The sequence below is a fragment of the Mizuhopecten yessoensis genome, unplaced genomic scaffold (genome assembly GCF_002113885.1).
Source record: "Mizuhopecten yessoensis strain PY_sf001 unplaced genomic scaffold, ASM211388v2 scaffold2461, whole genome shotgun sequence".
Taxonomy (NCBI): domain Eukaryota; kingdom Metazoa; phylum Mollusca; class Bivalvia; order Pectinida; family Pectinidae; genus Mizuhopecten; species Mizuhopecten yessoensis.
The window spans coordinates 393,920-407,496 of NW_018404557.1; the positions used below are offsets into that span (position 1 = coordinate 393,920).

The window sequence follows — 13,577 nt, forward strand, 5'->3', positions numbered from 1 at the left end:
AACACAATTTTTTAAACTAATATTAGTAATGTTTGGTTTTAATATAGTAATTAGCTTATTTCAGATGAACATTTAAGATGTTACTGTTTAGCTGATTTCAGATGAACATAAGTAACACATCTCCTATAGCTGTGTGTTTCGCTATTTCAGATAAACATTTTAAAGGTAACAAATTAAGTTGTGTTTTTGTTTATTTCAGCGCTAAGCATTGTTATTGCTACATGTATTTTATTTCCTAATCATAGTTGTGAATTGACAGGCTTTCTCTGACGTTGAACTATCTTGCTTTAAGGCTATCCCGAGGGCTTGTCACCGTGAGCCTCCGAGTGTCAAGTGACCACGTGTACCTATGTTTCCCGAGAGCTGTTATTGACTTTATCGACTTCGTCACATGAAACAACTAGATCTTAACTAAGCGATTCCTCCTTTACATCAATCTCGGAAGGGATGGGCTTGTATCTATTTGTAGCACTACGTTTAACGTTTTTAATCGCGATCATGCCTTCCTAAACGAAGCTCAGACCAAATCACACTCGCTTGTTCTCTTCTCCCTTTTAGGGTAAAAAAGCAGGAAGAAAAGATTGTTGTTAGAAGGATTATACTCGATCTCTGACTATTTAGGTGTATTTCATTTGTGGTTATCTCAAGGTTATCATTACCAGGGTGGATAAAACTCTCGAAAGATATCAGATGTGTCACAAGGAACATTTTTATAAAAGTGCAGACAATTAACTTCTTGAACTATATTTTGTGCGTCACTTCAATATTTCAACTTATCAATCTGTGATTTATATTCTTTCTGAATTAAGATTAATTCACATACATTTTTGTGACAATTTTTTTAATTGGACACTGAAGCGACCAATGTTAGCTTGTGTTTATTTATTACATTTACCGGGAATATGTATGAACCCTTGATTACGCATGTTTGAATGGCAATTCTTCAAAGTAACTATATTAACAGTACGTGTCAATGAGTCTTAATTTCCATTACTAAACTGCACGTATCATCCTAACCCTGCAGGCGGGGGATCTGGAAAAGAATACACCTGCTGTTCCCCACTGCATGTATCGGAGGAGGCGACTAATTTGGGAAACCTTGTAGAATTGTGAATATGCTTTGGTGTCCTCTATTTGGGGACACAAAAGCGACCAAAATAAATCTGCTGCACCCATTGCAATATTTGGGATCTGTATCTTTCTTTCTACTTCTAACTTCCTTTTATTTCCTTTTGGCTTCAATGTGGGCGTTCGCCCAGGTGAGGAAGGCAATTGGTTCTGTCCCCATGCCGGGACAAACAAAGTTTTTAAAATGGTAGTTGTTAGTCCCTGTTTAACGTTCAGCATTTAGGGAAATGACAACAACTGGTTCAGCGTTGTCAGTATAATGTGACCGGTTGGAATGCTGTGCTGGGAGGCTTCGGCATGTCATTTCAGTGAGATAGCACTATAACGTCGGCATTAGATCCGCTCTATCACAAAGAGGCAAGCACACCAACATACCATGTCTCCTGCATACACACACACAAACGCGTATACTACACACATGGAGACATGTACTTAAATGACCTTAGCTGTTAATAGGACGTTTAACAAAATTAAACCAAACCAAACCAATCCCAATTGATTACTTTTACTAGCCAACACTCGAGACACAGGAACGTGCATGCGCTGAAATCTGTCAATCAGCTTGCTATTTACCTGTGCCTTTGTTACCTGTGTGTTAAACTAATGTAATGAATATGTAAGACAGTTAGGATTCGGGTACGGAACGATACGGACGTGATTTCGGAACCCTCCAGATCTGTCCAATGTCCTAAATTAGAAAGTGCAATAAATCATATCTCGGAGCTTATATCATCTTCAAGTTCTCTCTATCCTCCGTAAAAACCCGATGATAGATGTATCTTTTTAAAGAGTATGATTTTTATTAGTTCCAGACAATTTTAGACGTGAAACGTCTCAAAATGGTATGTTTCGCTGTAGAAAACGTCGCTGTAAGCTTCTTAGCTTTTGTCGATGTTTTAATAGTATTTCATTATTGGATTTTTTTTTATGTCCGGTAACACATTGATAATCAGCTTTTAAACATCTATATTTACGGGCGTAAAACGTCAGTTTCCATTGTCGTGAAAATGGATGTCCATGTAAAAAGAATACGTGTTTTAAAGGTCTCTGATACCACAATGAATGTCCTCGAGTGCTATTGTAGAATCTAGCCGGATTGGTTTTGTTGTGGTTGTGAAGTGGAGTTTTGAAGCCTTTTCGCGCCAAGATGAGTGATTCTGGGAGATTTCTTCTACGAGATACAAGAAGCTTTAAAGTCACATACATTATCAGCTTTAGAGAGCTTTTATTGCGACAAACACAAGATTCTATTTAGCGATTATTCTGTTACTGAAGACTTTCTGTATTCCGACGAAGGCAAACCAACTTTTCTTGATTTTTCACTAAATGACAGGTTTGATATGCCCCTGATTCTTTCTATGGCTCTTTTTAGTACATTTTCAATTGAAATCCTATGAAAATTAGTGAACTTATGGTGGTTGCATATTCCAAATATAGTCGAACAAGTGATATACAATGTAGCGGTGTAAACATTTCGGTTATCTTCTCCGATTTTCCCGGTTATCTCCCCTGATTTCCCCGGTTACCTCCCCTGATTTTCCCGGTTATCTCCCCTGATTTTCTCGGTTATCTCCCCTGATTTTGCCTTATCCCAATTTCTTACATTTGTCAGTAGCTAGCTTCGTTAGGCATTCCTCTGTCCATTTACATATCTTATTGATGTCATTCTGTACATTGTTACAAACTTCATTGTTGAGAATTTAATTTTTTGATTTTGTGTCGTAAGCAAAATGATGGTATAATTTATGACATCTCGATATCATTGACGAAAGTAGAAGGGTATTGGCCCTATAACGCTACCTTGCGGTATTTCACTATTTAAAACAATGGTTTAAAGATAATTTTCCGATTATGACGACTTCTTGCTTCATGTTACTTGGTGACATATCCATACTAATCTTTTCCTTGTATACCGTAACATTGTAGTTTATACAACAGTAGACTTATCAAAACCTTTTATACCGTAACATTGTAGTTTATACAACAGTAGATTTATCAAAACCTTTTATACCGTAACATTGTAGTTTATACAACAGTAGACATATCAAAACCTTTTATACCGTAACATTGTAGTTTATACAACAGTAGACATCAAAACCTTGTATACCGTAACATTGTAGTTTATACAACAGTAGACATCAAAACCTTGTATACCGTAACATTGTAGTTTATACAACAGTAGACATCAAAACCTTGTATACCGTAACATTGTAGTTTATACAACAGTAGACATCAAAACCTTGTATACCGTAACATTGTAGTTTATACAACAGTAGACATCAAAACCTTGTATACCGTAACATTGTAGTTTATACAACAGTAGACATCAAAACCTTGTATACCGTAACATTGTAGTTTATACAACAGTAGACATCAAAACCTTGTATACCGTAACATTGTAGTTTATACAACAGTAGACATCAAAACCTTGTATACCGTAACATTGTAGTTTATACAACAGTAGACATCAAAACCTTGTATACCGTAACATTGTAGTTTATACAACAGTAGACATCAAAACCTTGTATACCGTAACATTGTAGTTTATACAACAGTAGACATCAAAACCTTGTATACCGTAACATTGTAGTTTATACAACAGTAGACATCAAAACCTTGTATACCGTAACATTGTAGTTTATACAACAGTAGACTTATCAAAACCTTGTATACCGTAACATTGTAGTTTATACAACAGTAGTTATCAAAACCTTGTATACCGTAACATTGTAGTTTATACAACAGTAGACATCAAAACCTTGTATACCGTAACATTGTAGTTTATACAACAGTAGACATCAAAACCTTGTATACCGTAACATTGTAGTTTATACAACAGTAGACATCAAAACCTTGTATACCGTAACATTGTAGTTTATACAACAGTAGACATCAAAACCTTGTATACCGTAACATTGTAGTTTATACAACAGTAGACATCAAAACCTTGTATACCGTAACATTGTAGTTTATACAACAGTAGACATCAAAACCTTGTATACCGTAACATTGTAGTTTATACAACAGTAGACATCAAAACCTTGTATACCGTAACATTGTAGTTTATACAACAGTAGACATCAAAACCTTGTATACCGTAACATTGTAGTTTATACAACAGTAGACATCAAAACCTTGTATACCGTAACATTGTAGTTTATACAACAGTAGACATCAAAACCTTGTATACCGTAACATTGTAGTTTATACAACAGTAGACATCAAAACCTTGTATACCGTAACATTGTAGTTTATACAACAGTAGACATCAAAACCTTGTATACCGTAACATTGTAGTTTATACAACAGTAGACATCAAAACCTTTTATACCGTAACATTGTAGTTTATACAACAGTAGACTTATCAAAACCTTTAACATTGTGCAGATTTAAGTAATTATTTGATCTGTTAAAAGTTCCTGTAGAGCTTTTTGAGGGTTGTATGGGATGGACACATACAAGACTGCTCGAACACGCTGTTTCCTCGTCGGTTTCCGCCAACTGACCTTTAAGGTTAAATAACTTACCCGTGAAATTCACTGTTTTAGTTTCAGACAGAACATATTTCCAGAAAACTGTTGGTTTACTTTTGATTTTGACTGCTTGACCCCCCTTTAACCGATAACGCGAGTTCCTGTTCCTATTCACCATTCATTCCAAGCCAAGATATAGTTGCAGGATTTTGACCAGTTTTACAATGAAGTTATCTATTATGGAGCCATTCTTTTGGGTACAGCAGCGTCCCTTTAAGTCATCATACGTATAATTACTTAAACATAATTAGTTTGATACTTAAATATTTTATTTCGGTAGATACATATCAAGTAATCTCGTCGTTCTCATTCACGAGAAAAAGTATTCATACTTTATATCAATTTGTTATACTACAACAGATATAATTCATTTGTACGTGTATTAATACTTAGATTAGATAGCTCATTTTCTTAGCGTTCTATCATCGCTTGAGCTTGGTCGTTTTTTTGCACTTTTTTATGATACTTTCATTGAATTTCAATACAAAGTTGAATAGCGGACACATTTTGTTCCTTATTGCTCCTTTCTTTAAAAGATATTTTCCAAATAGATTTTGTCCCCCAGTGATGTTTCGGATCATAAAACATTGGTGCCAAATTGTTTTTACCGGACTACATAGCCTTGCACTTCCCATTATCAAGGGTACTTGTCAGGCGTTGACCTGTCCATTGGACTATCCTACTCGACCATCACAGTCCTGTGCCCTTATAATCTGTATATCTTGCTGTTATCTTCAAATCATATCAAAACATTTCGACAACATCCGGTACGGGTTGATCATGTATACAGATCTGATACGGAAATGGTCCTACCACGCTCCTTTGGGGTTATCGCTCTTAATCCTTTCCCAGACACCGAAGACCCTACACATAACCTGCTGATCCTTGTCATATACATAAAGATGATATGCATCCCAGAATGTCACCCTGAACTTCTATAAGACATTGGCGCGGAAAAGTGTCCAACGCTTTTGAAAAGTCGAAATAAATACAAGGATATAACCGCACTAAAATATCCCTATGTCTCAAACCTTTCCACTAGTATTTTTTGTGTATTCCCTTTCTTATGAGCAGGGTAAAGTGGGCAGATTTCCAAATATCGAGCCACAGTTGATGAAGACTTGCTTAAAAGGTTCCTAAGGACTTCTGTCAGTTCGTCTCAATTTCTCAAGTATAATAGATTGACTTTGGTGGACTTGCAATATGGACTCACACAAGACAAAAATAAAGTCTATTCTACACACGAAGTATTGTTTTCGCTAAATAAGGTAATACACTTATATCTGGTAATACACTCGAAAAACATCTGGGGGTTTTATCGTCTTCTGATAGCCTGGTGAACACAATATTCTTTACTTTCTGAAGTCTTGACTCTTGTTCCTGACCGCACGTAATTCCAGAATTAATTCGGATGCAATTGAATGTTTCTGGTGACGTTTTGGTCCGCCCTGACCGGTCTACATGCTCTAGTAGCCGTATTTCTCTGCTTGGAGTTGATAGTTATTACTAGGTTTATATATTCGGTCACATAACAAGACATACCTCTGAGCATTTACAGATACTACAGTCTCTCCGGTCATCCATGTTTTGTCTTTGCCCTGACGGAAGGTATAGATTTGGGAATACGTTTTTCCGTAAATTATAATACAAAAGTTGAAAACGTGTTCCATAAATTCATTGGGTTGCTGAAATTTATTTCATTTTTTTTTCTCATAGTCCCATTTGTAGAAATTTTGATGAGGTATCACTAAGACGTAGTTCAATAAAGCACACGACTTTATAGTCGCCCGTAACTTTAGGCGGAAGGTGTTCCAGATCGACAACCATGTTATGTTCGTTAACGAATATCAAATCCAACCGCGATGACTGAAGTTGATTCATCCCTTGTCCAGTATTGCATAGCACGTGCCAACAATGAAGAATGTATTTTATCTTTTCCACAACCAGAGTAGAGCTATGAACAATACCGTCTGCAAAATTAAATATCCCTACCCTAACTACCATAACATAAACTCGAACTTTACAGCTTGTAGTTACTTATCATTAGTCTTGTTCGGAGATGATAATAATGTTGTATAAACTCGCAGTGAGGTAAAAACGAAAAGTTGAACACTACACGTATATACATTTGCGATGAATATATCAGACCCGTTGCAATTGCATTAAATAAGGTATCAATTTATTCCACCGGGTAAATCTAGTTTCGCAAGTCACATGCTCAGTGCTACTGTTCATTACAACCTTTAAACCAACGGATATGATGAGCGGAGATGCTGTCCCATGATGAGCGGAGATGCTGTCCCATGATGAGCGGAGATCCTGTCAACACTTAAGCCAGCTCGTGCCAGTTAGACTACTACTTCTGACGTCGTTTGTTACTTTGTACAGGAACATCCTAGTCCTGTCCTACATCACTGGTGATACAACCAGTCAAACAACTAACTTTGATTTGCTTAGGAAAGTTCTGCTGACGTGACAGGTATGTGCTGACGCGTTATCTTGTTGAAAAATGGTTCAAAGACGTTTTAAAACCGAGAGTACCACATACATTGTAGCTCAAATTCAGTCTCGATAACGCACTCAATTCGAATACCAATACACCACAGCAGGGTCGATATGGTTCACTACATAAAACCACCCAAGGTCATCACACTTCCACCACAGAAACGGTCCCTTTCAACGACACAGCAGTCTACAAATCCTTCACCCCGACGTCTCCAGATTCTACGCCTCTATTGACACGTGGTAAGCTTATTGTCCCATTGACGTAACACCAAATGGCGGCCTTCTCTCGATATTGTAACGAAGGTTAAAGACCTACATACTTATTCAGTCTTGGTTAATGTGAATAATATCTATATAAGGTTTTAATTTTTGATGTTCAATATGCTATATTCACGAAGCACTTGTATTATACTAATCGGCCCATTATCTAGAGACTGTATTGGGAAGCTATTTCGCAAAATTTTAACATTTTTTCTTTGATTTATTGATCGTTTTTATATGTATACCATGAAATAATCAACACAGCATTTAAAAATCTTCCGCGGAAGAAGAATGTCTGTTGTTTGGTTTGGATTTGCTTAGGCTTGGCGAGGACCGCTATGTTATAGCAAATAAAAGAAGAAAAAAGAAGGTAATGCAATGCTTTATTTTTAAAAAAATCTATTGATTAAACTTTGCTGCTTGTCTCCTTTCTTCAAAGGAACAGTTTTCGATGACAATATATGGAGGACGTTCTTACTATATCAGCCCCATCATTTTTTAAAGCAGATTGTTATTTTGGGCTAGTTTTAATTTGTCAAGTATGCCGTCTACGTACCAATGCCCGCGAAACGGTGACACTGTGGCCCTGATACCACGGTGGCACTGTGGCCCTTATACCACGGTGACACTGTGGCCCTGATACCACGGTGACACTGTGGCCCTGCTACCACAGTGACCCTATACAATGGATATGCCATAGCACAGATGTTATTCGCGCATTAAGTAACAAAGGGTTTATGCCTTATAAACCTGCCATTACCAGATAAAACATTAATGGCCTATATGATTAATGCAGACTGTATCATACCAGGTATATCAATACATATATATCTGTCAACATTGGTTTGGTATATATGGAACTACATCCTCAACACATCTTCTATTAACTGATGTCACATGGGCGGTCACGTGATCTGGTAGGTGACGTTGTCTACGGTACTAAAGTTGAGTGCCAAGGACGTTCCGTTAATAGCAGTATTGTTGGTGCTAGTTAGGAAGCTCGACTCCTGGTACAACATTCCTGTCGGTAGAAACAGATCAAGTATATATACGCTGTCCGAGTTTGCTGCGTCGCGTGGAGACTAACGAAACCACAACTTACTAATACTACCATTATTTTGCTTAATTATCCATATATAAATTGTTACCTTGTGTCATTTTGATCCATTACGATTTCATTGAAAAAACAATGAATTATCTACTTCGTTGATGTTTTTGTTCAGCGTACAACAACGAAATGACAAAAGTCAGTCACTTTAAACTATCATATGTAATAGAGGAAGTCTCGCGACGGGATCTTATCCACGAGGGTGGAATTATCTATCCACCAACCATTCCATTGGAAATTTCGTCTTTATAATGAAAATCCCACCTGCCTCTATACTCATTGTTATAATAAGGCTAACAACCCTATGCTACTGACCAGCCTATGCTACTGACCATGCTACTGACCAGCCTATGCTACTGACCATGCTACTGACCAGCCTATGCTACTGACCATGCTACTGACCAGCCTATGCTACTGACCAGAGATAACCCGAACCCTGATGGCTCGATTGAGTTGCTTGTTAAGGTGATCACAATTTCTTGCAGTTACACTTTCTGAGCCATGTAATATTTAAGGTGTCTGACGGTTTTGAGTTCAGAAAAGCCAGTTTCCTGTGTATTGGTATAAATCTGAAGGAATGTCTATCCTCACCTGCCACACACGCCGTCATAAAGCAGGCGATGTTTCCACCAATCATGGCCCTGAGCATCCCTTTGGCATAGTCCTGCCTTCTGCTGGGATCAGCCGCTGTTAGGGACCCGAGGTTGATACCCATAGCGGCAACACTGCCGAATCCACACAGGACGTACGTGGCTATTACTGCAGACCGGTTCTGTATAACAAAACGGTCAATGTCACGTGGGTTCGGCCCCGTCAGACACTTTCTTAAGTTACTCAAATGGAGACATCAAGAAAAAGATTGATTTACATAAAGTGTAATATAATTGAATAATATCCCCGTCATACACTTTCTTGAGTTGCTCAAAGAAAGACATTCAGAGAGAGATGAACTTTTACATAATATATAAATATGTTTTAATATGTTGCGTGGACGTATCATAAGATTGCAGAAAGAGAAAAAATCTGAGTTATTTGTAATTTTGACCATGTGTAAACACTAAAGTCATTTACTAAAACAGTAAGTATGTTAAACTGTTTTTTTAAATATTTTAAGCAGCAAGATTGCCATCGGAGTAGAGAACAGATTTTAAAAAATAAACATGTGATAGGACATCATTTCATTGACTTGATTGGCTGTCAACACAGTGACAATGCCATATTCCTGATAAAACATTAAATAAGGGACAATATATGGTAATCATGCTGTCAACAGAAGGCGTTATATTCATTAAGCTAATCGATGTTTCATTGTCTTTGTGACAGATGCCACTGTTTTATTGAGGTAGCATTGTCTTTGTAACAGATACAACTCTTTTATTGAGGACACATTGTCTTTGTGCCAGATGCCACTCTTTTAATGAGGTCACATTGTCTAGGTGACAGATGCCACTCTTTCATTGAGGTCACATTGCCTTTGTAACAGATGCCTCTCTTTGATTGAGGTCACATTGTCTAGGTGACAGATGCCACTCTTTTATTGAGGACACATTGTCTTTGTGCCAGATGCCACTCTTTCATTGAGGTCACATTGTCTTTGTCACAGATGCCACTGTTTTATTCAGGTCACATTGTCTTTGAGACAGATGACACTCTTTTATTGAGGTAACATTCCCTCTGTAACAGATGCCACTTTTTTATTGAGGTAACATTATCTTTGTAACAGATGCCCCTCTTTTATTGAGGTCCCATTGTCTTTGTAACAGAAGCCCCTGTTTTATTGAGGTCACGTTGTCTTTGTAACAGATGACACTCTTTTATTGAGGTAACATTCCCTCTGTAACAGATGCCACTATTTTATTGAGGTCACAGTGTCTTTGTAACAGATTCCACTCTTTTATTGAGGTCTCATTGTCTTTGTAACAGAAGCCCCTGTTTTATTGAGGTAACATTGTCGTTGTAACAGATGCCACCCTTTTATTGAGGTCACATCGTCTTTGTAACAGATACAACTCTTTTATTGAGGACACATTGTCTTTGTGCCAGATGCCACTCTTTCATTGAGGTCACATTGGCTTTGTAACAGATGCCTCTCTTTGATTGAGGTCACATTGTCTAGGTGACAGATGCCACTGTTTTATTGAGGTGACATTGTCTTTGTAAGAGATGCCACTCTTTTAATGAGGTCACATTGTCTAGGTGACAGATGCCACTCTTGTATTGAGGTCACATTTTCTTTGTAACAGATGCCATTCTTTTATTGAGGTCCCATTGTCTTTGTAACAGATTCCACTCTTTTATTGAGGTCACATTGTCTTTGTGACAGATGCCACTGTTTTATTGAGGTCACATTGTCTTTGTTACAGATGCCACTGTTTTATTGAGGTAACATTGTCTTTGTAACAGATGCCACTGTTTTATTGAGGTCACATTTTCTTTGTAACAGATGCCACTCTTTTTTTGAGGTCACATTGTCTTTGTAACATATGCCACTGTTTTATTGAGGTCCATTGTCTATGTGACAGATGTCAATCTTTTATTGAGGTCACATTGTCTATGTGACAGATGTCACTCTTTTATTGAGGTCCCATTGTCTTTGTGACAGATGCCACGTTTTATTGAGGTCACATTTTCTTTGTAACAGATGCCACTCTTTTATTGATGTCACATTGTCTTTGTGACAGATGCAACTCTTTTATTGAGGTCACACTGTCTTTGTAACAGATGTCACGTTTTATTGAGGTCACATTGTCTTTGTGACAGATGCCACTCTTTTATTGAGGTCACATTGTCTTTGTAACATATGCCACTGTTTTATTGAGGTACATTGTCTATGTGACAGATGTCACTCTTTTATTGAGGTCACATTGTCTTTGTAACAGATGCCACTCTTTTATTGAGGTCACATTGTCTAGGTGACAGATGCCACTCTTTTATTGAGGTCACAATGTCTATGTGACAGATGCCACTCTTTTATTGAGGTCACATTGTCTGTGTGACAGATGTCACTCTTTTATTGAGGTCACATTGTCTTTGTAACATTATAATTTTCCATTCGAAAAAATAAGGATATGAAAATACAGGTAACTGTGTAAATGACTTTGAAAAAAAGACTGCTTTGAAAAAAGGCCAGGTTTGAAAATAAGCTTGTGATTCCTTATTGAAATGAAAAGAGGTCTCGGCTTATTGTCGAGATATGACGTTTTGTATAAAATATTGATTTGTTTAGCGAATCTAGCATAAAGGGAAATAATTCAAAGTAATCTATGATCATGATCAGCAATAGTCTGTACTATCCAAACTGTCGTACATACATAAATCGAACTTCGTTATCTCGAACTCTTATAATTCGAAGACCCCGTTTAATTCGTATACCAGAATGTTTCCATGACTTTATAAGACGAAATATACATAGTACACGTAGTTCACACCGGTAATTTATAATTTTCAGTTTTTGCTTTCTGAAGTAATGGATGTCCTTATTCCTACAGAGAAAAAAATAAACAACTCGTAAAAATGTTTTGTCATCCTATTTGGGATCGAAAAACTATAACTGTAATTCTTATTTAAGTGTAACACTGAGTACGAACAATTAAACTTGTAAAAAAGATCAACTAAAGTACTTGACATTCTTTCCATTGACCACATATTGAACTATCGATTAAGTGAAAAATCGTTCTCAATATTGGCAATACTACTACCAGACGTTTATCTGAGTAACAATATTAGTCGGTGGCTAACTGATGGAAATATCCTGGTATCTGTATAAAATCTGAATACATGACACAACTTGATTTTATTTCAAGTTAAGATAAGACGATTTTAAACTACTTTGAAAGCAAAGACTAAAAGCTTGTTCATTTCGTTTTCAATGGAAATACATTTTTGCTGCAGATATCTTGTGAAATTTTGTATTTAAATGGCAACTAAAACTAATGTCTTCAGTTTGAGAATGGTCTCAGGAATATTTCTGGTTAACTTCTATTTTCAATGGAAAGGGTGATTCCACCATTTTCGATTTCTTACAATATAAGTGATATTCTGTTACAATACCTATATATGTATATATATATTCCTTACAGTACTTACATCCAACTCATCGTTCTTGATCATCTGTCCGAGGTCGGCGAAGGACAGAAATTCATTGATGAATATTTTCTTGCCGATGAGCTTGGCTACCTTGCCGCAGTCCTGCCATCTGACGCCCATCACCAAGGCCAATGGCATGAATATGTACGAACACAGGAACTGTAACAAAAATAATTTATCTGTTGTAGCCCAGCCTCTAAGTACGATTATATCAACGCCAATCCCATCACTGAGGCTATACAACATGTCAATGTGTAAACAGTAGGTCATTGAAAATAACCACTTGACTGAAGGATAATGTTACAAAACATGAATTAAAAGAGACTCGAGGACCACGTAAAATTGCTTTCTCAGTAAGATGTCATATCTTGGACACGCGCATAAGCGTTGCACTCCAACTGGTCGCACTACACCGACAACAGGATGACCACTGAAAAATAACCATATTCACGAGAATGAAGAAAAGACATCCTGACAGGTGTGAGTAAAGGACATAGAATCTTCAAGTAAACCTCAGAAATACTTGTTATGTAAACAAACACCAGGAGGTTTTCAGCAATATTCAAACGAAAAAATATTAAAATTTGTTTAAAGACATAATATTTTGCAAACATAGCAATGTATGTTAACAAACAGTAGCTAGTACTGGGATGATTATCCGAGGTTTTGGCTATATATGGCAGCCTTATTACAATGTGGTGAAAGCTCTGATGGAACTACGTGCTGTTTAGCATCATCACAATACATTCGGTAAGGATTGTCTTTTTTGAAAGGGTCCTCTGTCCATAGGCTTTGCATTTTCTTTCAGGGTTGTCTTTGGCAAGGGTTGTACTTTCGGTAAGGGTATTCCTTACTTTGAGGATTGTCTTCGGCAAGGGTTGTACTTTCGGTAAGGGTATTCCTTACTTTGAGGATTGTCTTCGGCAAGGGTTGTACTTTCTGTAAGGGTATTCCTT

General features: G+C 37.0%; 1 protein-coding gene across 1 annotated transcript in view; it reads right to left on the minus strand.

Moving 5' to 3' along the window:
- Nucleotides 1-7,797: 7,797 nt before the first annotated feature.
- LOC110446043 (solute carrier family 28 member 3-like) overlaps nt 7,798-13,577 on the minus strand; it is a 15,019-nt gene continuing 9,239 nt past the window's right edge. The window contains exons 8-10 of the mRNA XM_021490997.1: nt 12,622-12,780; nt 9,127-9,307; nt 7,798-8,448 (exon numbers count right to left, since the gene is read on the minus strand). Of these exons, the coding sequence (XP_021346672.1) occupies nt 8,333-8,448; nt 9,127-9,307; nt 12,622-12,780 (456 nt within the window). The 3' untranslated portion in view covers nt 7,798-8,332. The remainder of the gene's footprint in view (nt 8,449-9,126; nt 9,308-12,621; nt 12,781-13,577) is intronic.